Genomic DNA, 26303 nt, shown 5'->3' with positions numbered 1-26303 from the left:
GCAGTCTATTGAGATAAGAAAAGAAAAACAACCTATTAATCAAATAAAAACAATTTTCCTTGGATGATTCAGAAGATAGTTTAGTTCACAATTCTAAATGAACTTTCAGCCTTAAACTTCAGAAGGTCTTGTGTTTTGTGTATGACAAGCTACAATAAATGAACTTTCTATCTTTTCTTCTTTTTCCTGACTCTTTATGTTTTTCAAAGTATTGAGTTTTGGCAAATTGCATGGAAACCAATGGAGGTTAATGAGGGGGTCACCAAAAAAAAAAAAAAAAACATAATTTGTGCAGCCTAACTAAAAAACATCTGTTGAAAATGTGCATGCACATTCATGACCCTAAATGAAAAATGCTCGCAAAATTTCAAGATGAAATAAATAGTTTTTATACAACACCTTGACTAAATACAGTATAGTTTTACCAGTATTTTGAGCAGGTTAAAAATTGAGTCAAATTGACCCTAACACAACAGGAGGTAAAGGAGAACTGTCAGAAGCCTTTTCTGCATGCTGCCCTCCTCAAAGAAAAAAATAAGATGTCTCGGCCAAGATCTGTGACAGACAGTGATTTGACTACACGAGAAACATGCAACACTTTCAAAGCTGCACTCGCTTTCCATGATGTCACCCACACCTGGAGCTTATAGAGTTAATGAGGCCGGTTTGATTGATAGCTGACATTTCATTATGGAGGAGTCATACAGTCAAACAGACACGCCGCACGCAGGACGAGCAGGAGGATGCTGGGAAACAGACAGCCAAGTGAAGCAGAGGGAAACTTGCTGCAGGACTCGGGAAACTCTAAACCCTCGCTGTCATTTTGATTTAAATTTTCAGGATTTAGATGAAAAACAATGAGTAAATACATATATGCTACTATAAACTGCACTGCAACTCTTTCATCTTCTGTACAGTTGTGCCTGAGCTGACTGATGGCAAGATCACAGGATTTTTATTTTTTTTTTAATTCTCCATCAAGAAGATACTTATGATTGCATGAAAACAAACATGGGAAAATTGTGTATACAATACATCCATGCAGGATCTAAAAACCAGGCTGGATTCTGTGTCGGTGGGTTCTTCCTGTGAAGTCAGCATCTCTTTGATCTGTATGATTAGTCTTGTTTCAGTGAACACTCATGCAAGTTACAAATCCTAACTGTGGTTGGAGCAATAAAAGAACAAAGACTCACTCAATAATTTGCTGATTGAGTGGGTCTATTGTGAATTAAAATCTATGTATTCTTCTCAGTAGCCTAAATCTCAATAAACCTGAAAATCAAAAATACAGTGGAATGTATCCATGAGCGATCTACAAATGCAACAATGTTTGCTTCTTTAATTTTAACAATGCATAAGTAATAATATTAATATTAATGTGTGTATATATATATATATATAATTCCAAAATGCATGAATTGGCAAATTTAACAAATTGGCAAACAGTAGGCCTATTGCTGAGTAAGATTGTAGTTTATGGCCTGTGGTCTGAGCAAAGAAAAAAGAAGAAAAAAGGATATTTAATGTTATTTACTTTAGGGGAGTAATTCAGGACATTAAAAGTCCTGGAAACAGTATATATATAATAAATCATTAATAAATCATATACTATCATTTTCTTTGTGGCTGACCACACATTAAGAAGGAGAGGCATCTTTTAAACTTAGCCCTTAGTGCTGGAAATTATGATATATATATAATATAAGTCTGTGTTCATTCTAAAGACATGGGCCTAATAAAAAAAAAAAATAAAAAAAAAAAGCTCCTTGCTGAAATTCTTGTCTTAACTGTGATTTCATAATACAGTTAATGGACTGCAGTTGGCTTTTTAAAATAACACATTCACCAAGCTGAGTGGCTGCTACAAATAGACTAAACCAGACTATATGAATAGCAAACTAACGCTTAAAATATACTAGGCTATTTTAATTACTTTTATTTCATAGAAAGTCGGATTGTGGCAATATAATTGCAAGTTTTTCAGGAGAACTTACATTTGTGAATATAAAAAATTAGCAAGTGAAAGAATAAGATTTATTATAAAAAAATATATATATAATAAGGTCTCTTCTGTCCATCGTGACGTAAACGAGGCGCGACTGGAGGCTCTCCACCAATCAGCGAGCGCTTTAAGTGTCAGCTGTTTCCGGTGTGACCAAGATGGCGTTAAGGGAGCTGAGCTCGTTGGAGAGGTTTCTGGGATTAAAAAAGCCAAATAAATACAGCACGCAAGGAGGGAAGAAGGTGAATCGAACTCTGGATGTGATGTACTGGGAGTTACGAGGCTGTAATACATTTTAAAGATGCGTTTGTGTGTGGTAGTATGTCAGATATTAGAGATCGTATGAATCAATGACTGGTGTAACGTTACGTTAAATCATTGGGTTTTTATGTTTATGTATGATCATACAGGATTTTGACACGAGTGTTTCATAAGTTCATGAAGTGTGGCAGGTTTTATATTTAAACAGGCGATCATGTGTGTTAGTCTGACAGATCTGAAGGACCATGTGGAAAACAATCAGATAACATGTTAGAGAGCATTCGGAACATAACATACATTGGTGATTTACAGATGAACATAATAAACAAAACAACACGTGGCCATTATAGTTGTATTGTTGGACCTCGTGTACCTCGCCTCCCATGAAGTAAATATTACTTTAGATCAATTTAACAAAAGTTAGGAGTGCCTTCACACCCACAAGGTGTATTCAAGGCTCATATAAATGTATATTGTCATGTGTTTCCAAAGAGAAAAGTATGCTAGAAATATAACCGTATTAGTGTTTTCTGAACACTAATATTTACATGCGTTCTATTAATAATAAACATATTGTAATGCTTTATATACAGTTGAGTTTTATAAATTAAGACTGATTAATTATATAAACCAAAAATTGTTGTTTGTGTTCATTTCTTGACAGCTAACTTTACCACCTAAAGTTTTTTTTTTTTTTTTTATTAGTTTTAAATCAGTTTTTTTTCTATCTCTCTTTTTTTTTCACCTCCAGCATTGCTTTGACTTAAAGCAGTAATTTAATGAATAGATCTACCTCTGCTTATTGCTTTCAGTTAGATTTTTAACTTTTTTTAATTTTACTTATCCATTTGTAGGTCCCTGTTCTCCAAAACAACAATGGAGCAGCATTGATTGGTCTGGTCACTATAGCATCCCATCTGGTCCGGGAGGCTAAGAGACCGGAGCTGCTCGGAGACAGCGCTGAACAGAGAGCTGTGGTCCAGCAATGGCTCGAACACCGAGTAACACGACTAGATAACTGTTCTAAAGAAGAAGTCAAAGTTATTTTGAAGGTAAGATGTGATGATGATTTGGGGTTAAACAGTTCTTTATAAAAAAAAAAACATTTGTATACATTGTGCTGCACTTTATGTCCAACAATGCTTTAGACAACATAAAGATTAAATGTGAAAGAATTGTGAGATATTCATATTAAAGTCATCTTGAAATCACAATTATTTGCTTGTATGGAATATTGCTGTATTATTAATAATAATTTATCGATGCACATTTTTATTTAAACTTCATGTGCCCTCGTAATCTTTAATCAATATAACTTTCCCTCCCTCGTGCAGGGACATCTTTTCTCTGACGTATGCACTTCCTGATAGACAAAACCAAGTCCCACTTTACTTTTTTGGTTAAAAAAGCAATGTATATTTCACACGGAATGTTTTCACAAACAAATCATGATTTACTAAAAAATACATTTAGGGAAAAAAGGAGGAACAGCTGAAAGGACATGTATGCAAAAAGCACATAATCTGGATGAATATTGCATCTTAACATGGCTAAATACTGTGTGTGTGTGTGTTTAGATGTATATAGATGCATAGATAGATATGGATTGTTGACGTGAAATGGCATTTTCACTGTCCCACAAGATGAATGAATATAATTAATATTGTCCTTATTTAAAATGCAGTAAATCGTTAAACATTTATTTATCCTCCATGGACCTGTTGTTATAAAAGCTGCAGTGTTATTAGAATTTTTTGTACATTTTTGAGCCAAATCTCAGGTGTGACTGTCCCAAGCATGGTTCAGTAAATTACAACTTTTATAAATGAAAAAGAAAAGCATAGAAATGTTAATAAATACCTCCGGCATAATCGTATAAGTGTCTATTTTAGTAAATGACAATATTTTGTTTCTGAAAATGTAGGAAATCCACACAACAGGACATGGTTTCAGAGACAAAATATATCAATTTCATCTCTGAAAACCATGTCCTCTGGTGTGACACCATATCCTGATTTTAAATCGGCCAGTTCCAGAGTAAACTAATTGAAGGACCTCATTCATGGTCGTGTTACTGAAGCCCCCTGTGAAGCCCATGACATGTGCACATGGTACATTTTTGTCTCATAATTGTTCAAATATTCTTCAAATAACTTTTTTGGGAACCACTACAAAAGTGTTACGTTTTGTTGTCCTTTGGTGTGACACCCCTACATTATATTTTTTAATTAAAAACTGCATGTTAAACTACATAATCATGGAAAATTATGCAAATGTGTCTTGCTAACCGCTAATGATAGGTTAGCTTGGAATAGCAAGGTCATTAATTGACAGAAAAAGGCTGAAACGTCCTTTGGTGAGACAGATAATGTCCTCCGGTGTGACGCCTGCACTGTCACACCACAGGACAAGGTCTCTTTAAAAAGCATTTTAAATAATTAAATAAAATTATTTTAATTCATTTTTATTCTTTTTTTGATATGTTTTTACTATATGCAATAATCACATTAATTAAACTATTTTCTGATGTTTTTACAGAAATTGTACTGTTATAAAGTGTCATGAAAATAAGTATAAAATGTAATACTCTGTTTTTGACACAAAAAGAATTGAGGGAGATAAATTAGTGGAAGAGAGAGGACACGGAAATATACAGAGAAAGTTAACAGGGATCCACGCATAAGGGAGGTGATCCTTAGAGAACAATGAAGAAAGCAAATGGAATCAAAATTATGCCTTAAACAAGAGTAGCCATATAGTTTTTGAGAAAAAAATAATTCACATCTTAATGAATATAGTTTGAATATCAGTCATATTTAGTTGTGGCACACATGCAGCTGGGGGGCTAGGAGAGTTTCAGTAACATGCTGATTGACTAAGAGACTGAATTATGTTGATCAATTATATTGCTTTGCTTAAAAATATATATTGTGATATTGTTTGTATCAAAATTAAACTCTTTCTCTTTTGACATGTTCAAAATTACATAGAAATAATTTAATAACTACCATTTCTGTCCTATGGTGTGACACACATAAAAGAACCACATATTTGTTTTTATCACAAAATGTATAAAAAAAAAAAAAAGCTGAGTATTGCAATAGGGGAGATAAAAATATCACTCAACTTAAAAATGGTAGAATTTTCAGCAGTTTTGAACAAATGACAGCAAACTTGGTCTTGTCACAGTTTGTCTTGAAATTGTCCAACAAGTCATGGGGAAAAAATGATGTTAATTATAATTTCATATTCAATAAATAGCACTGTATGAAAATAATACTGCCTATTTGTCAACACTATATATATATATCTATATTAGTACATAGTTAAGACAAAATGTGTTTCATCTTAGGATAATACTGGGTAACACTTTATTTTAGGGTCTGTTAACTAATTGCTTATTAGCATGAATATTAGCCATTTATTAGTACTAATTAAGCACATATTAATGCCCTATTCTGCATGACCTTATTCTACATCCGTAATTCTACCCAATACCTAAACTTAACAACTACCTTACTAACTATTAATAAGCAGCAAATCAGGAGTTTATTGAGGGAAAAGTCGTAGTTAATAGTGAATGTGTTCCCTATTCTAAAGTGTTATCTAATACTGTAGTTATATATTATAAATAATTTATATATAATTACGATAAAATGTATGTTTCATCCACACTTCATTTAACATGCATTCACAGCCAGCTAATGAAAGCTCTGTAAACTGGGTCTGTATAAGAGGCGTTTTATTGTGCTTGAACTGGTTTTGAAGACTGTGTATAGGGCTGCACGATTAATCGGGAATAAATCACGATCTCGATTCATATATAAATGCAATCTCATTTCTAAATGACGGCGATTCACTTCCGTGTATTTCCCTGCATTCAGATCATGCTGCATTCACACGTTATTGGTCACTCACACAATAACAAAACACTATTAATTCACCAATCAATCATAAATCTCGATCACTTTTCTCCTCTCCCTCATAACTTGAACCAGTCTGGCCATTCTCCTCTGGCTTCAACAAAACTGCTGCTGGATATTTTCTCTCTTTGGACCATTCTCTGTGAACCCAAGAGATGGTTGTGTTTGAAAATGCCAGTAGATCGGCAGTTTCTGAAACACTCAGACCAGCCCGTCTGGTACCAACAACTGTGCCACGTTCAAAGTCGCTTAAAAAAAGTTTTTTGTTTTGTTTTTCCCTATTTTGATGGGAAGTTTGAACTTCAGCAGATCGGTTTGACCATGCTGTCATGTGATTGGCTGATTAGATTTTTGCAATTGCAATTGAATTCACAAGCGTGTAGAGCAATCAGTGAGGTGCACTGAACAAAAACTTGCAGTATTTTGAGTGGTATTCCATAGATGTGCCACTGACTGTCTTAAACGCCACTGATTGATCATTGTGTTCTGTGCTCTGTTGGCTATGATGCTCAACACTGTTAAACACACTGTAAATGGAAACCTTTGTCGGTCTTTACAGAACGCTCACGCACATGCACACGGTAGAGTTTGAAAGCAGAGCCTGTTTAGCTGTCATACTCGTGAGACATTAGTGAAGTTCATTAGTAATTTTTAGCTCTGTTGATTCCAGTAAGTGTCCAGAATCCTATATAGATTGCCATTATTATACATTTACCCACATCATTTATAAAGACTCACATCTAAATCAGATTGAAAACATTGACATGACATCCTCTCATTGAATCAATTGAGTTTCGGAAAAGAATGCCACTCCAAACTCAGCATCTAGGTAGTCACAGGGGTTTCTCAATAGCATTGGAGGTTTGGATCTGAATCATCCACACTACAGTCTGTCAGATGGCTTTAATTGACATGCTGAGGGTAACAGGGGTCACACGCTGTCTTGAGATCAGTTCAGAAGGTATTAAAGGTAGAAAACGTCTGTCTGTGGACAGTGAGAGGCAGTCTCATTAACACAGACACTCAGCAGGCCAGACGCCTCTCGGCAGTAGCTGTCAGTGTGTGGCATAGGGCTGTCCGAGCATGGGTCTTGAGCAGAGTGCTGCTGGTTAATAGTGGCAGTTTAAACCATAATGAAGGGTTGACGTAACACCCACGGCACGCACTGTCTGACCAACTCACTGCACTCTGTAAGGCAGGATCACAACATTTAAAGTAGGAGAAACAGGAGTCCTGCAGCTGACAGGAATAGACACCAGAGAAATGACAAGACTCAAGGGAGAGTTTACAACAACCACATACAGTGCCCTCCATAAGTATTGGAACAGTAAAGACACAATTGCTCTTAAAAGCTATTATTTAACTGCAGATCCCTTGCGCACAATCACAGCAGTGGGTCTGTGACCCATAGACATCACCAGACTCTTGGTCTCATCCTTTGAAATACTTTTCCCAGCCTTTTAATGCAGCCATTTCCAATTGTTGCTTGTTTTGGATAGTTTCTACCTTTACTCTCCTCCTAAAATGGTGAAATGAATGTTCAATCAGATTTAAATCTGGAGGTTGACTTGGGCAATCTAAGACTTTCCATTTCTTTGCCCTTATAAATTCCTTGACTGAACTGGCAGGGTGTTTTGGGTCATTGTCCTGATGCTATATGAAGCACTTCCTAATAAATCTGGTGGCATTTTCTTGAATATTGGTAGGCAAGATGGTTTTGTACCCTTCCAAATTCATTCTGCTACTGTCATCATACATTAAGTCATCAGTAAAGTTGAGAGGGCCTGTTCCAGAGGCAGCCATGCATGCCCATGCCATGACACCACCTCCACCATGCTTTACAGATGAGGCTGTATGCTTGGGATCATTTATCTTTGTCTCATGGGTCCATAAACACAGTTCCAAAACTCTTCTGGCTCACCTTTGTGCTTTTTTGCAAACTCTAATCTTGCCTTTCTATTTTTGGTGCTGGTCAGAGGTTTCCATCTTGCTGTGTAGCATCTGTAATTCTGTGTCAAAGTCTCCTGAGGACAGTAGATTGTCAGAGCATCACCCCAGCTTTCTGGAAGTTGTTGCTGATTTTACAGACACGTCTTTTAGGGTTAATTTTCACAGCTTTTATGATTTGTCTGTCATCAACTACTGTTGTTTTCTCAGCCAATCAGGTTGTTGCTGGTAGGGCTGGGCAATATTGACAAGCTACGCAATATCGCATTTATTATCGAAGGTGATATATCAGCGATAATGAAAGCGATATTGCGTAGCTTGTCAGTGAACTACGGCTCCGTGTATTAAATGCCGCTCCATTTGAAAACGGGTGAATCAAGGAACTGGCATACATACATTTTTTTGTTCATGTAAAATATACCGCATGTTCTCGACTTGTTACATTTATCTTTAAATTAAAAAAATTACCCCCTTAATATTGTGGCAGTTTTTTTCTCCGTGGTATCGAAAATGGTATCGAATATCGATATTTTTCAAGGTATCGTATCGAAGTTAGAAATTCCAGTATCGTGACAACACTATTCTGTAGTTTTGTCTCATATTCATCTTTTAATCATATCTGTAAATGTCTTGGCTCCACAGACAACAGAGCAATTTTGTCTTTACTGTTCCAATACTTTTGGAGGGCACTGTATATCTCAAATCTCATCGTGGATGGAAGTGTTTAATAACTAGAAGGTGAATCGACTGTAAGAGAGAGCTTTGTTTCGGAGTAAAATTTAAGGAAGCCAAATTTTCTAAATTTGGCTTCTAAAATATTTTATTTTAAGATACAAATCTGGAGTACCATTTAAAGGAACACTCCACTATTTTTGAAAATAGGCTCATTTTCCAACTCCCCAAGAGTTAAACAGTTGTGTTTTAGCGTAGCTTAGCATAGGTTATCGAATCGGATTAGACCGTTAGCATCTCGCTCAAAAAGGACAAAAGTTTTTCGATATTTTTCCTATTTAAAACTTGACTCTTCTGTAGTTATATTGCGTACCAAGACTGACGGAAAATTAAAAGTTGCGATTTTTCTAGGCCGGTATGTAGGGGTGGGCGATATGGGAAAAATATCATATCACAATTTTTTTTAGAAATATCACGATTCACAATTTTATCACGATTCTTTGTCATGTTAGTTTTACTATTTTGGTTTTACAAGTTGTCTGAGCATTACAGCCAAACTAGAAAGACACAGATGCACGGCAGATATTTAGGCCAAAGTGGGTGAAGATAAAACATCTTTTTCATTATTTTATCTTTCTTATTAAAAAATAAGAACAAAGATACACATTCCAAATACACATAATATACAAATAAAACATACAGTGCTTTATTTCCAGGTACAATAGGTGTATTTAGCAGAGCATTCAATGAAATTGAATGAACAAATATAAAAATAAAACACTACATAGACTGATTCCTAAAGCAACTGTATTAAAGTTTTTCAGTCAAGAGTAGTGAGTGATTTTTCTCTTTGCGTTTTGTTGTTTTGTTAACGTTAAATGAATATTTCCCCCAAAAATAAATATTCTGTCATCTGTCAATTCTGTCATAATGTTTTATTTTTATACCATCATTTACTCAAAAGTTGTTTTGAACCTGAATGAGTTTCTTTCTTCTGCTGAACATAAATGCTATTTTGAAGAAGGTGGAAAATCAAACAGTTGCTGGTCCTCAGTGATTTCCATGAGATTTTTCTTTCTTGCTATTAAAGTCAATGTAGACCAGCAACTGTTTGGTTACCCTCATTCTTCAAAATACCTTATTTTGGGTTCAGCACAAGAAATTAATAGAGGTTTGGGACAACATGTGAGAGAGTAAATAATGACAGAAATTAAATTTTAGGGTGAACTATCCCTTTAATGACAGTGGACAGCACGTTTAGTGTCCTGTCCCTTTAAGAGCTGCACGCATCTAATATACAGACACGCATCTGTTTCTCTCTTAACTATTTACTTTCATTTTAGAGATAACCAACTCAGTCTGTATGTAAACCTTGTGTGTTTTGACAGTATTGGCGCAAAATATAACTTAGTTGAGTAATCAGGCGCTCGCGCTGTTAAGACAGGCGTTTTTGCTTCAGGTGTATGCGCTCAGAAAAAGCGCACGTCAGACCAGCGCGCGAATGAAACATTTCACCAGCAAGGCTTGTGTGCAAATAATGTACTTTTGCGATCGCGAATAAGTGCAGTGTCCTGTCAGAGTAACTCTACTGCTGTATGTCGTGTTGTACAGTATATAGAGACGGAGACCAGAACTGTATTTGACAATGTGTTCTGTAGCACGATACTACGATATTTCTTCAAAATTTAAAACATTTTTATCGTCCACGATCAAAAATCGTCATATCGCACACCCCTACCGGTATGGCTAGGAACTATACTCGTTCCGGTGTAATATTCAAGGAATTTTGCTGCCTTACCATGGGTGCAGCAGGCGCAATGATATTACGCAGCGCCTGAAAATAGTCCCCAGCTATATCATAACTAATTATCTAGCTGTGGACTACTTTCAGGCGCTGCGTAAGAGTATAGTTCCTAGCCATATCGGCCTAGAAAATCGCAACTTTTCATATTCCGTCAGTCTTCGTACACAATGTAACTACAGAAGAGTCAAGTTTTAAGTAGGATGTATAATCATTTTCTTTAAATTTATTTTAAATCATTTTCTTTATCATTTTAAAATTCCTTGTTTTTATTATTTTTATTTCCATGTTTTTATTGATTTTAATGTCTATTTCACTTTCTTTTATGTAAAGCACTTTGAATTACCACTGTGTATGAAATGTGCTATATAAATAAACTTGCCTTGCCTAGGAAAAATATCGAAACTCTTTGGTCATTTTTGAGCGAGATGCTAACGGTCTAATCCGATTCAATGATCTATGCTAAGCTACGCAAAAATGCTACCGCCAGACCAGGAGATTGGCTGAATGGATTTGAAAATGTTAAAACTCAACTGTTTAACTCTTGGAGTTGGAAAATGAGCTTAATTTAAAAAATAGTGGAGTGTTCCTTTAACGTTAATGTCCTTTTTTTTTTTTTTTTTTTTTTTTTTTTTTTTTTTTTTTTTTTTTGGTCTGTTCTGTGCACCTTAGATACTGTAGTTCACACAAAAAAAATTAAAATTGTCATTTACTTATCTTCATGTTGTTCAAAACCCATAAGCTTTTGTTCATTTTTGAAACACAAATAAAAATCCTGAGACCTAAAACCTGAGAGATTTTTGTCTACCAACCAAAGATTTTAACTTCAAATAATCCTTATGAATTGAGTGGTTTAACCCAAGTCTTCTGAAGAGACATGATTTTAGATTTCAACTGTACTTGCTTTTCATTAAAAAATATCTTCATTTATGTTTTGAAGATGAAGGCAAGTTCTATGGCTTTGGAATGACTTGAAGGTTAGTAAATGACATTTTTCATTTTTGGGTGAACCAACCAAATATAGAAAACAAAAATGTTGATCATTCTTGATGGAATGTAGTAGTTGTAATACAATCATATCACTTGCTACAGTGCAGAACTGTACACAATGTTGAGCTTCATTTCAGACAGAATATATAAAGCCCCCTGGCCAACATCTCATAATTCTACATGGTCCAGCGTAACACAGATGTGTCTGTAGGCTGTCCATCCACTCCTCCTTGAACAAAGCAAGAGTGAATTTCATGTAAAACTTTCCAAAGCCTAAATACTATAGCAGGGGTGGTGTGTGTGTGTGTGTGTGTGTGTGTCTGTACAGGTCTCAGGGGACAGGAGCATCTTCAGCACTTGTGCACAATACAGCACATTGTCTTGAGGGCTAATGGAGGCAGTGAACAGTGTTCAGATGAGACACTCTTTACACACACTCAGACAAGCACACACACTTTGTACTATGCCTGCACTCATCAATCAGGTAACCTTAATACTACAATATATTACAATAACTTAATACTACGATATACAATTAATTTGGTCGTGCTTTATTTTAAGGTCTGTTTTAAAATTAATTTCAATTACTACCATTCCAAGTACTACAGCAATACAGCCATATGAATTGGCAACTAATTGGTCTGAAATACTTTTACTTACTTTTATCATTTAGCAGACGCTTTTGTCCAAAGCGACTTACAAATAAGAAAAAGTAACTAAAACTAAAAGTTACAACTCTATAAATACTATATACCTACATATTTAAGAAAATAAAGAAATTAAATAAAATTGACACATGCATATAACATTTCAATAATAAACAAATAAATGGAAAAACTAAAATAAAAAGCGATACTTCTATCCCTTGGAGTCGCACGGTAGAGTTGATGGTCTTTACACTCTTCGGTCTTCACACTAGGAGGGCTTCACACGACGACTGCCGCGACCGCTGCCGCGGTATAATAACCTTTTTTATACCAATCCATCAAATCACCATTTTAATTCAGCTGGACCCACTTTCCTGTTAATCAACTAAAAATGGCCAAGCAACACTGACAAAATACGCGATACAGTACGAGACCAAACGCGATTTCAGCAACTCTCAAAAAGCGTTTCCTAGCAACGGCAAATGCGCTAAACACTGAGACAAGTAAATACACTTACGAGCTGATTTTAAACTTCGGCTGACAGACCGAAATAAAGTGTTACTGTTAATTTTACAGTCACTGAAGTATTTGAATACCTCAAAGCTTTAGGTCTTTCATTCTCAAGAGGCCTTTAATAATACAGATAGTTTCAGCTGTAAAAGTAGATTGGATGAATTAAGGTGACCAAGAAAGCAACAAGCAGTGATTTTTACCACAGAAAGTGGGTGTTCTTAAGCACAATGTAAAATTGACCTTATTGCACTAGGCCTTATTGTTTTTATCAAATGTGGCAACAGCAATGAAAAAATGCAATACCAATATTTAATATATACACTACCATTCAAAAGTTGGAGGACTGTAAAATTTGTTTTAAAGAAATTATTACTTTTATCCAGCAGGGATGGATTAAATTGATCAAAAGTGATCATAAAGACATGTATAATTACAAAAGGCTTGATTGTTTGTGAACGTTTTCAACATTGATAATATAATTTTTCTCAAGCATTAAATCCTCATATTACAGTGATTTCTGAGGGATCATGTGACACACTGAATCCTGGAGTAATGGCTGCTGAAAATTCAGCTTGGCCATTACAGAAATAAATTATATTTTAAAATATATTAAGATTGAAAAAACTGTTGTTTTAAATTGGGTCCCACTTTATATTAGGTGGCCTTAACTACAATGTACTTACATTTAAATTAATAATTTGATACAGTGTACTTATTGTGTACATACATGTTTTTACATTGTACTTATATTTTTAAAAATACCTATATGTTGTTACATCTGTAATTTCTGAAATTACATGTATAATTACACTGTTGACCCATCCCTTACACCTTAACCCACCCTTAAACCTACCTGTCCCACCAAGCCTGTCCCTAACCTTACCCATATCCCACCTCAATAGCAGTAAAAGTGTTTTGCAATCCAATATTACCACAGTAAGTACATTGTACTTATTTTTGATGTAAGTACATAGTAGTTAAGGCCACCTAATATAAAGTGTGACCTTAAATTGTAATCATATTTCATAATATTGATGTTTTTACTGGTATATTTGATCAAGTAAATGTAGACTTGATTAGCATAAGAGACTTATTTCAAAACATTGGAATACCATTTATTATTTGTGTGTCAAATGATCAAGACATTAAGACGTAATGATGCTAGTCTCAAAAATGAAGGGTCACATCTCTGGTTCTGGGTTAATTACAGATCAGACATAAATGGAATAATAACCTGCAGTACAGGGAGTTTATGACTGATTTACTTAATCATCACGGGTTACTTTGTGTATTTTTTGCATACGGTGAGCAAAGCAAACAACAGAAAGATGCCATATAGCAGAACAATAAACACTGGCATGCGGTTTAAATATGCAATTAACAAACGTCTCATTGTGGTGATTTTGATAAACCACATACTGATGCAAATAAACCAGTGGTGATTAGATTTTAAATTGGAGCAAATTCTACTTAAAAAGTCTGCCATGTGTAGTACGTGCTCATTTTATTCTCAGTCTGGAGCCCTTTTAAACTGCCGGCAGCTGTGATCTCTTAAATTGCAGTAAATGGAACAACAGCGTTCTAACAGTAACAGTGCTTTTAAACGTTGGTATTCCAGATAAACTATTTATAAAACTATTTCCTTGTCAATGTACCATATAATGTGCTTTGTTAAAGCAAGCTTTCAGTCTGTTGCTGTTAAATGCATCTGAAGTTTTATTTATTTATTCTTATGCATGGCCTTTAGAAGTGCCATTAACCCTACACATTTATAATTTTCGGCAGCACAGCAGGCCCAGAATAACGTCCTTTTATACTTCCCTTACAGGATCTTAACCAGTACCTGGAGGACAAAGTTTACCTGGCTGGGAACGTCTTCACCCTTGCAGACATCCTCATGTATTACGGCATTCACCACATTCTTGTAAGTCCCTCAGCGGTGCACTTCAATCGTTTGAGAGAAGTGATGCAGAGCGCCCAATTAAAGCAGTAAGATGCTTAAAGCACAGGAGAAACCTGACACGGCAGAAAAGATGAGACATGTAGTGATGTCATTTCCCAGGACAGCAGCCAAGGAAGTTTAAGGAGCCTGAAGGAGCCCACTGAGAAAGGAAGAAAGGGATTAAATGAGAATTAGAGAGAGAGAATAGATCACATCTCTCCATGTCAGTGTTTGTAATTGACTGACTAAATGACTGACAGAGTTGTCATTACCCAGAAGGCATTAGTGTGTCACTCAGTTTCAATCTCCTGAAGATAAGGTCAGATAGACGTAGTTTCTAAAAAAGAAAATATTCACCCCCTGGTAATTTGTGTGCAAGTCCCTCAGTTTTATATATATATATACACACTATATTGCCAAAAGTATTGGGTCACCTCCTTCTAATGAACAGGTTTGACCACTTTAGTAATTTCCATGAGTACAATGTTTAATGTTTAAGCATATAATGATATTCTAGGGAATTGCGTGCTTCAGGACCCTTTTCTATTCTAACCTGACAATGCCTCTCCGTATAAGGCAAGGTTCAAAAAGAAATGATTGATTGAGTCAGTGTGGAACAACTTGACTGGTCTGCATAAAACCAAGTCCTAATCCCAGCTGAACTCCTCTGGTGTGACTTTAAATGCAGAATTTGAGCCAAAAACTTGTCACCAAACACCAATGACTTTTACATATGGGTACAGTCATTTTAGACACTTTCAAAACCTTTTCAACCGAGATTGAAATACAATTTGTTCAAGTTTATTTGTATAGCGCTTTTTACGATACAAATCGTTGCAAAGTAGCTCTACAGGAAATTAAATTTCCACAATATAATTATATATTGCAGGACCTTAATATATTTAACTTCTGGCTAAATTTGGTAATTCTGTATGTTGTCTGAGCTTTGGCATCCTCTGAGGTCCTCTGAGGGGTTGGCATCATCTTTTCTCAGGTGTTCGGTCATCTCAGATCATTGAAGGGTTGGATCCAGACTGAAGCTTCTGTAATTCCTAGTTACTATGGGATGTTAATCCCGTGGCAGAAACAGAGAAACAAATAGAGACATAATTAGCGTCGCTGGTGTTCCATCTAAGCAAAAATTATTTGTTCAATCCAAGCTAAAGAATAATAATAATGTACATTTGATCAGATATAACTGCAGTACAAGATTATAAGAGATGGCTAAAGAGATGTGTCGTTAATCTAGATTTAAATAGAGAAAGTGTATCTGAACACCGAACGTTATCAGGAAGGCTATTCCAGAGTTTGGGAGCCAAATGTGAAAAAGCTCTACCTCCTTTAGTGGACTTTGCCATCCTAGGTACTACCAAAAGTCCAGAGTTTTGTGACCTTAGGGAGCGGGTTGGATTGTAGCGTGGTAGAAGACAAGTTAGGTACGCATGAGCTAAACCATTTAGGGCCTTATAGGCAAGTAATAATATTTTGTAAATGATACGGAACTTAATAGGTAGCCAGTGCAGAGACTGTAAAATTGGGGTAATATGATCATATTTCTTGACCTGGTAAGAACTCTAGCCGCTGCATTTTGGACTATCTGTAGCTTGTTTATTGAAGATGCAGGACAACCACCTAGCAGTGCATTACAATAGTCCAGTCTAGAGGTCATGAATGCATGAACTAGCTTTTCTGCATCAGAAACAGGTAGCATGTTTTGAAGCTTGGCAATGTTTCTAAGATGGAAGAATGCTGTTTTTGTAACATGGGAAATATGATTTTCAAAGGACAAGTTGCTGTCTAATATAACACCCAGATTTTTGACTTTAGAGGATGTGACAGTGCATCCGTCTAGTTGCAAATTGTAATCCAAGAGATTTTGTGTACTGTTTTTGGTCCAGTAAGTAATATCTCTGTCTTATCTGAATTTAATTGGAAGAAATTATTGGTCCTCCAATCTTTTAAATTTTTTACAATCTATTAGCTTAGTTTAGAAGTTTCATCTGGTCTTGTTAAGATATATAGTTGAGTATCATCAGCATAACAATGAAAACTAATCCCGTATTTTCTAATAATATTACCAAGGGGCAACATGTATATTGAAAATAGCAGAGGACCTAGGACAGATCCTTGTGGTACTCCATACTTTACTGGTGATAATTGAGATGACTCTCCATTTAAATGAACAAAGTGGTAGCGATCGGACAGGTAGGATCTAAACCATTATAAAGCCTGCCCTTGAATACCAGTATAGTTTTGTAAATCGATCTAGGAGTATGTCATGGTCTATAGTATCGAACGCAGCACTAAGATCAAGTAATACTAGCAATGAGATGCAACCTTGGTCTGAAGCAAGAAGCAAGTCATTTGTAATTTTAACAAGTGCAGTTTCTGTACTATGGTGAGGCCTGAAACCTGACTGAAATTCTTCATAGAGATAATTTTTTTGCAAGAAGGAGCACAAGTGAGCAGACACAACCTTTTCTAAAATTTTAGACATAAACAGAAGATTTGAAATGGCTCTGTAATTTGCCAATTCATTAGAATCTAGTTGTGGTTTCTTAATAAGAGGCTTAATAACCGCCAGCTTGAATGGTTTTGAGACGTGACCTAAAGATAACGATGAGTTGTTAATATTGAGAAGCGGTTCTTCTGCTACAGGTAACAACTTTCAGTAGTTTAGTGGGTACAGGATCTAATAAACGTTGTTGGTTTAGATGTACTGATAAGTTTATTTAGCTCTTCCTCTCCTATAGTTGTAAAGCACTGCAGTTTTTCTTTGGGTGCGATGAATGAAGCTGAAATGCTAGACGCAGTAGAATATACATTTGATATTGTATTTCTGATGTCATCTATTTTATCAGTAAAGAAATTCATAAAGTCATTACTATTAAACTGTGAGGGAATATTTAGATTGGGTGGTGTCTGTTTATTTGTTAGTCTAGGCACTGTGCTAAATAAGAACCTTGGATTGTTTTGGTTATTATCTATGAGTTTGCGGATATGCTCTACCCTGGCAGCTTCTGGAGCCTGTCTATAGCTGGACATACTGTTTTTCCACGCAATTCTAAAAACTTCTAAGTTAGTTTTTCTCCATTTGCGCTCAAGATTACGAGTTTCTTTCTTGAGAGAATAGGTATAACTGTTGTACCATGGCACAGTATGTTTTTCTCTAACCTTTTTCAATTTGAGGGTGGCAACAGCTTCTAATGTATTAGAGTAGATGGTGCCCATGTTGCTAGTCATTTCGTCTAGTTCATGTGTATTTATGGGTACACGGAGCAGTTGAGATAAATCAGGCAGGTTATTTGTGAACCTGTCTTTGGTGGCTGGAACAATAGTTCTGCCCGGACGATAATGCGGAGCCATATAACTAATATCAGTAATACGCAGCATGCACAATACAATGAAATGATCAGTAACATCATCACTTTGAGGTACGATATCTATATCGGTAAGATCAATTCCATGCGATATAATTAAATCTAGCGTATGATTAAAACGATGAGTGGGCCCGGTGACGTTTTGCTTGACTCCAAAAGAGTTTATTAGGTCAGTAAACGCAAGTCCTAAAGCATCATTTGTATTATCAATGTGAATGTTAAAATCTCTGACAATTAGCACTTTATCAACATTAACCAATAGATCTGAGAGGAAATCTGCAAATTCTTTTAGGAAATCTGTATATGGCCCTGGCGGTCTATACACAGTAGCCAGAGCAAGAGATAGGAGAGATTTATTTTGCATATCTAACAGTGTAACATTTAAGCAGAAGTATTTCGAACGAGTTAAACCTCCTGTATCCTGTATACTCAGAAAGGATACAGGAGTTAAACCTTCTGTATCCTTTCTGAGTAACATTGAGAATATCACTATATATTGTTGCAACACCGCCGCCACGACCAGTCTGACGGGGCTCATGTTTATAACAGTAGCTAGGTGGAGTAGACTCATTTAGACCAAAATATTAATTTGGTTTAAGCCAGGTTTCAGTCAGGCAGAGTACATCAAATGTATTATCTGTGAGCATTTCATTTACAATAACTGCTTTGGGTGCGAGTGAGCTAATGTTTAGGAGCCCAAGCTTTAAAAATAGTTTTTGTTCATTTATTTTGCGTTTTTCTGGTTTAATCACGATCAGATTTTTTCTAGATCCTGCATTAAATTTATATTTTGACCTTTCTATTGGGGAACAGACCGTCTGTATAGATTGGACAACGCAAGTACTTCTATCTTTTAAGTGGGTAGAATAAAAGTCATTGTTGTATGCCGTCCGAATAATTAACACTGTGACGGCCACATGTGAACGTGATATTTTATTAACAGAGCTCGTGTCACCAACATGACATATCAGACACACACTGACTGCGTGCTCGTGCGTCTCTTGTATATATATATATATATATATATATATATATACCCAATGAGGGAGAGCCTGTTCTTAAAGAGCCCAACACATTTCTAATGCAACACATTAGAATACACAAATCACATTGTATTTCTGAACCGATCATTAATCACAATGATCTACAGTCATCATAGTAGTTATTTGAGAATTGGCTTACTAGTCAGATGGAGCGTAGCGTCCTGGAGATGTTATAATAATTATAATTAGTTTTATTTGTCACATACACAATTATACAGGGTATAACCAGCAGAGAAATGTGTGCTCTGCATTTAACCCATACAAGTGTACGCACAGTAGTGAACATACACCCGGAGCAGTGGGCAGCCAACGCTGCAGCGCCCGGGGAGCAGTTGGGGGTTCGGTGCCTTGTTCGGTCAATACTTTTGCCTATATAGTGTATGTACAAGCAAGTCATTGGTGTTTGGTAGGTCTTTAGGTCACATATTAGGTCACACATACACACTTAATTTCTAGCGATTATCGTCAGTTTGATTTCACAGATACTATTTAAACTAAACTGAGCTAGAAAATGACATCTCTGAATTCAATAATGAAATGCTATATATATATATTATAATTATAATTATATATTATATAATATATATATATATATATATATATATATATATATATATATATATATATATATATATATATTATTTATTTATTTATTTTTTTATGTTGTGCAACATCGAACTGCAGTGGAAACTTGACTAAACAGACCCCCCCCCCCCCCCCCCCCCCCCCACACACACACACATTTAAATTGAATACAAATGCCTGGAAATTGTACTACCGTTATTAAACCCACAATGACATTTTTTGTATTCACCATTCTCCATTTGTTTAGTAGATTTAGAGAAACTCCTTTGTTTCTGTATGTTGCACAGTGTTTGGTTTTGACAAACATGGTGTTAAGTATGATGGATAAATAGTTAAGCAAAAGTAGCACTTTCTGGCCAAGTCGTAGAGCCAGTTGTATAAGAGTTTCCAAGATAAAGGGCCTTTCACTGTGAGCACAATTAAGCAATATGAATGTACAACCAAGGATGTTCTTGAATCAAAACAATAGAACCCTGTGGAGCTATTCACACCTTGCACGATTAACTAATCAAGTTTTTTTTCAACCAGTGTCATGTTTTTGTTGGGGTTTTTTCTCATCGCCCTATGATGAAACGAGCTGTCCAAATTAAATTTTACCTTTACACTGTATTTACATGTTATCAGAAACTTTCTACTTCCCACTTGTGAATTTGTAATTATGAGTTTGTCGTGTTCAAGTGCTTTGTTGTTGGAAAAAACTGAAATCATGGTGGATGGCCCATTCATGAGTTCATTCTTGCTGGTTTCTTGGGGAAATCTCATTAAAGCCAAAATATATAGGAGATATTTAGTCAATATGCAACAGGTTTTGAATAAGAATGTGGCGTCCCATTCATTGGTAACCATATAAATATTTATTGACATATAAATATTCAGCTGGCTGACGAATCCTAAATTTCATTCAAATAAATGCTGTTTTTTTGGCTGTGTTCAATAATACGATGTGCATAAAATGGTTATTTATATAGGCAAATATTCATGACTTTAACTTCTCAATGTAGATGTTGTGGGAAAAGTGAAAAAAAGCAAATATGTTTCTCTCCTCCGCCATGTTTAATGCAAATTTTGACATATCAATGGCTCTCACTGTTAATCATTGCTATTTTAAGAGGGAATCCCGCATAAATATGCATATGTCGTTCTTGAAACTTTGCAGTGTGTATGTCTGATTTTTTTTTTTTTTATATATAAACTGAATGGATTAGTGAGCTTGCAGAACTCAGAAGCATGTTTTGAGTGGTGAGTGAATTCTGTTTAACTTAAACACCTCTGATTGGCCATCATCTTCAAGAAACCAATAGATGTGTGTATGATTGGCCAATTTGCTCAATTCTGCACAAACATTGTAAATGGAAACGTACTCGGTTACTAACAAGTATCGGGTACTAGCGATTTATCGTCAATTTGATTTCACAGATACTATTTAAACTAAACTGAGCTAGACAATGACATCACTGAATTCAATAATGAAATGCCTTTAACTGAAAATTTAGTGTTTAATCTTATTATACATTACTGACACTCTATTCTCCAATTTCATACTGTTAAGTGCTTTGACAATCTGTATTGTTAAAAGCGCTATATAAATAAAGGTGACTTTACGTGACTTGACTAACGTAACCTCAGTTCCCTGAGATACGGGAACGAGTACTGCATCGCTAGACGCTTTGGGGAACAAATACAATCCCGCCATGCCATGAAGAGGAATGACTGATACAAACTGGCCTTGAGCAATAAGGCCCAGAGGGATCAATTATGAGCAGGAGGCAAGAGGACTGAACTCCTAGAGGTCAGCCCGGTCTAGATAATCGTTCCAACGGTCATAAGAACAGCTTCAGCACTAGCAATAAGACTAAGAGCGTTCTTGGAGGATCAGGCAATGCCTGAAAATAGACCGCTTAATAGGCGTGTGCCACTTAAGCAGATAGAACCTGGGCCTGTAAGGCCGGAACATCCAAGTTATAGAACCTGGCAAATGTGGATGGCGAGGCCCAGCCGGCCGCTGCACAAATGTCTGCCATGTACACACCACTAGACCACAAACCCAGGAAGAGGCCACGTCTCTAATGGAATGGGCTCTCACACCAATGGGGCTCTGGAGGCCCAGGGAGGAGTAAGCTAGTGCAATAGCGTCAACCAACCATCGAGATATCCTCTGCTTTGTGACCGGAGACCCTTTGGTGCAACCGAGAGTTGTTCCAATTGCCTAAAGGGCGTGGAACGCTCTATGTAAGTTCTCAATGCCCTGACCAGGAAGAGAAGGTTAAACTCCTGGTCCTCCTCAGAAGGGGGAAGCGCAGAGAATGTAATAACCTGGGCCCTAAAAGGAGTGTAGAACGCCTTAGGGACGTAACTATGTCTTTGCTTTAGGATGACCTTAGAGTCATTAAGCCCAAACTCCATGGGCCACGGAGCCGCTATTTGCAGTTGAAATAGCTCTGAGATCCAATGACGGTTCTTCCAGAGTGGGGCCACCAGAAGCACTCTGGGCTTATGCTTCCTGATTCGTCTGATTACCTGAGTGATCAGAGCGATCGGGGGAAAATCATATAGGAGGCAGTTGGGCTATTCGTGGGCCAACGCATCCTCGTCCTTCGAAAAGTAAGTTTGTCAGTGACAGTTGTCTTTGGAGGCGAAGAGGTCGACCTCTGCCCTGCCAAAGGTCTGCCAGATTCTCTGAACCGTCTGTGGGTGGAGCATCCACTCCTCTGAGGGGACGTGTTCCGAGAGAGCATATCTGCTCCTTGGTTCAGTACACCGGGCACATGAGCTGCTCCCAATGAATGCAGGTTGAGATGTGCCCATTCCAAGAGGTGCTTTACAATCTCAAAAAGGCGTTTCGAGGTGGGCTCGCCCTGGCAATTTATGTATGACACCACTGTGAATTAGAGGTTTCAGCCAGTATTGAATGGGTCTCATTCTGAGAAGGCCCAACCGAAGTACTGGTGATGCGGAGGCCATGAGGCCCAACATCCTTTGAAATGCTTTGAGTGGGTAGGAGGCTCCGATACTGAAGGAAGCTGCAAGCTGCCGTATAGCCAGTGCACGATCTGGCGCGAGTCAAAAACTCCCCAGGAACAAAGTTTGTTGGCTGGGGAACAGAGTTCTTGGCAAAATTGAGTCCCAGGCGCTCCAAGTGACTGAGGAGGAGGGGACCTGTGGGCTATTAGCTCGGCCTTCGACTGTGCTAGAACAAACCAATCATCTAGGTAATTCAGGACACGGACTACCATCTATCTCAGAGGGGAGAGGACCGCATCCACCAATGGTCGTGCAGTCACACTGCATGATTTGAAAAAGTCTTCAGTCCTCGGAGAAAAAGGAGTTTTTCCCCAAAGCGTCTAGCGACGCTGTACGAGAGAAGTATCAATAGGGAACCTTTGGTGCTCCACAGAACGCAAACACAAATAGCAACTGGAGTGTTTGCCAAATCTGTTTCATCCATGAAGCTATTATTAAACCTTCAGTTGGGTGTGCTCTTGCTTTGAGAGTGCTTAGTGGGTAGAACTTGGCCTGAGTTACCAGTTTGTCTGTGCCATGTGCCAACATTTAAGTCATTCTTCTCACTGGTCAAAAAAAAGTATAGGACTTTCAGCTGAGTGGCGAGTTGCGCTACTTCGTTTACAGGTATGAAATGCATTTTTGGTCATTGCCACCTTTTGTGCTGGCCTGAATTAGCTGAAGGTGATACATCTTTTGCGTTTGGTGTGAAAGCATCATTCGTTAGTGATTTGCTTCGCTTTTCACAATACCTTATTGTATACATAGTATAGTGTAAAAGGCCCTTAAAAGTCTAGTGTTAAGACACTTTTTTTAATACTATATAAAATGCTGTATATATTATATTTTTCTCGTTTGGCTCTGTTCGAAGGCGGACGCATTTTTCTTCCCTCCCTCCCTCCTGAACTTCCCTGCTTGCTCTCTTGTATTGTCCTGTCCTTCTTAAGAGACTCTCGCTGCACTATTTACAAAACCGAAATTATGGATCTGATCAACTGGTCTCTAAATGCAATTGACACCATCTTCTCGACTAGGAAAGCGGGATCTGGAGAACCGGAATGTCCCGCTGGGACGTTTGCTGCTGGCTACACGATGGACGCATGGGAGAGATGGCGGGTCGTGTGTCTGGCGGCTCTCTCCGTGGAGGACATTGAAGACATCTTCTTATTCGGAACAATGATAACTGGGTTTCTGCTATTTGGATTAGGCGTTGCCCTAAATTATCAGAAAATTAAGGAGACGGGACTGGCTATCCAAAACCTCTCACGGCTGCCCGTCATGATGGATTTGATCACGGAAGCTCTCGGCTTTGGAAAGAAAAATTGATGGACATGGAGATCAGAATGGACAATGAGAATAGCTGTGAAACTGGAAGACAGCTGTTCGCACTAAGACAAAACAATCTTATCTCTTTCCGGCTTCCCACAACAGAACGGCTTGGCAAGGCCGCTCTGGTATCAACTCTCCGGTGAATACTGCAGGGAGACGCTCTTTCTTCCATTCCCTCCTCCCAAAAACACCTTGTTATTGTCGGGCGCTTGTGCTCTGTCCAAGGTCGTTTCCATGGCAATTGCTATGTCGCATCACAACCTGCGAACTGAGTCGACTGGTTTGGAGTGCTGGCGAAACGGATTTCAAGGCATACGAACTCACACGAACTTACACATACACACACTCATACACCTCCCTACCCCCATCCCACGCCTTCGTCGCTTCATCCTGTCAGGTGTTAACGGGTCCGTGGGTTTGCGCTGTAATGGCTGCTGGCCGGATGGCTGTTTCGTCTGAACTAGGATTACTATGCAAGTTATGTTCCTGTGTTGACTGTGCTTTATGCTGAGGTTTTTTGTCTGTTCTCACACTGCACTCTCTTCCAAGGATGTAGTGTGAGGACACTTTTTTTCTCCTCTCTTTCCTCATGTTATGCTTCTTCTCTATTGCATTTCGTTGCCTTGTACCTACATGTGCAATGACAATAAATTGAATCCAATCCAATCCAATATTGTAATAGACCAATATTATCTTAATTTAGATAAATGCTGTAAGAATAAATTATTTAATTAATAAAGCCTAAGGCAGCAAGTACTTTTTGTAGATATTTTACTGGATGCCTCTGTAGTGTTATGCACATTTTCCCTTTAATGTTCACTGTCATCTTTGTCCTTACTTTTTCTTAGGTGGAATTGGCTGTACAGGAGAAAGAGCGATATCTGAATATCACAAGGTGGTTTGATCATATCCAGCACTATCCAGGCGTACGACACCATTTACCTCCTGTGGTGGTTTTGAGGAACAGATTTTACCCAAGTGGTCACCACTGAAAATAACTTATGGCCACAATATGTGGTGTTTTACACCACAAACCTAATGTTAACCCAAACAGAAGATGTAAAGCAGGTCTTGTCTGTTTTTTTTATTTTTATGTTTTAAGTAATTTACTTAAGCATTGTTTATGTCCATTTAGTAGTGTTATTTTTGTTTGTTTAGAATGAGTGCAGTTTGTGGAAGGTTTATTCAAATTATGTGGATTAGAGTACCTCAGAATCAACAATGAGACAGGAATACGAAATAACAGGAATACGAAACAAGTAAATCTATTAATATCTCTTTCACAAAATGTAGTCATTAATTAAGATATGGATATCCCTCATTTCAAGCCACACATATCGCTCCTCATTTTGCATTTTCTTCTGCCGTTCTCCTCTTTCTCGTAGTCTCTGTGCTGGTGTGGGCAGTACTCTGAGCTTTGACAGGATGTCATGTTTTTCCTCTGGGGCAGTGTGCAGACTGCCAGCTGTAGGTGTGTGTGTTCAGCACTGGTGTGTTCTGATTTTCATGTGCTTTTCAGTCCTTCCACAACCAGTGTGTCATTTCCCCCAAAATCCCCTTCTTTGATAGCTGTGAATTTCTTTAGACACTTCAAGTATTCAACCACTTAATCCACTTGTTATATAAACCACTGGCTGCGTCAAAGGTTTTCAGAATTCCAAATATTTTTGAATCAGGCATTGTTGAAGATCTGTGCTTGTGTTTTCACGGCACAAAATTAAAGCATTTTTTTCAAGACAAAAAAGCTTTTCCAGTTCTAAGAGACTTGTTCCTGAGAACATGGCAGACTTATTGATCATAAAAGTCTGACTTAAAACATCTTTCAGGAAACCGAGTGCTTCATGCAACATGTGGCCAATCTGGTGTGGAGCTGCTCTGTCCGTAGCCTTTATGGTCTAAAATCCTCTTCTTATGAAAGGGAGATGTGTTTTTGCACGTTTATCTGCAGTGCATACGCTGACAAAAAGCTGATCCCTCTGTTCTTTTTATCATACTTCCTTTCCTGTAAGCCTTCTTTATGAAATGTCTGCTGTTCTCAAGCTCAAGTTTGTGTTCTTTAATGTCAACAATGTTGTCCTGTGCCAATAAATGAAAAAGGGAAAACAGAACTATCAGTGTCCTTTTTTATGAGTCCTCCTTCTGGATATGTGATGCATCCCATTTTTTGCAGAATTCGAGGAATTTCCATCTGACATTCAGTGTGTTCATAGAGGAACCACAGCGGAACAAAGCAATGTGTGTTTGGGGGATAGCAAACTGAAGAAG

General features: G+C 37.3%; 1 protein-coding gene across 1 annotated transcript; it reads left to right on the top strand.

Annotated features, from left to right (window-relative positions):
- Positions 1 to 2151: 2151 nt before the first annotated feature.
- On the top strand, positions 2152 to 26137 carry LOC306864762 (eukaryotic translation elongation factor 1 epsilon-1-like). Its single transcript, XM_079408977.1, has 4 exons — positions 2152 to 2247; positions 3121 to 3318; positions 14588 to 14683; positions 24887 to 26137. Exons 1-4 carry the CDS (start codon positions 2164 to 2166, stop codon positions 25028 to 25030), a joined length of 522 nt encoding a protein of 173 aa, XP_079265103.1. The 5' UTR covers positions 2152 to 2163; the 3' UTR covers positions 25031 to 26137.
- Positions 26138 to 26303: the final 166 nt, after the last annotated feature.

Source organism: Barbus barbus, assembly GCF_936440315.1.
Source record: "Barbus barbus genome assembly, chromosome: 46".
Classification (NCBI taxonomy): domain Eukaryota; kingdom Metazoa; phylum Chordata; class Actinopteri; order Cypriniformes; family Cyprinidae; genus Barbus; species Barbus barbus.
Note: the sequence above shows the minus strand (reverse complement) of the source record. Positions and strands in the feature narration are given on the sequence as shown.

Excerpts from the sequence above, each read along its gene's own strand:
- LOC306864762 (XM_079408977.1), top strand. The coding sequence starts at position 2,164 with ATGGCGTTAAGGGAGCTGAGCTCGTTGGAGAGGTTTCTGGGATTAAAA. Across the intron at positions 2,248-3,120 it reads GCACGCAAGGAGGGAAGAAG|GTCCCTGTTCTCCAAAACAA; the intron begins GTGAATCGAACT and ends ATCCATTTGTAG. Across the intron at positions 3,319-14,587 it reads AAGTCAAAGTTATTTTGAAG|GATCTTAACCAGTACCTGGA; the intron begins GTAAGATGTGAT and ends CTTCCCTTACAG.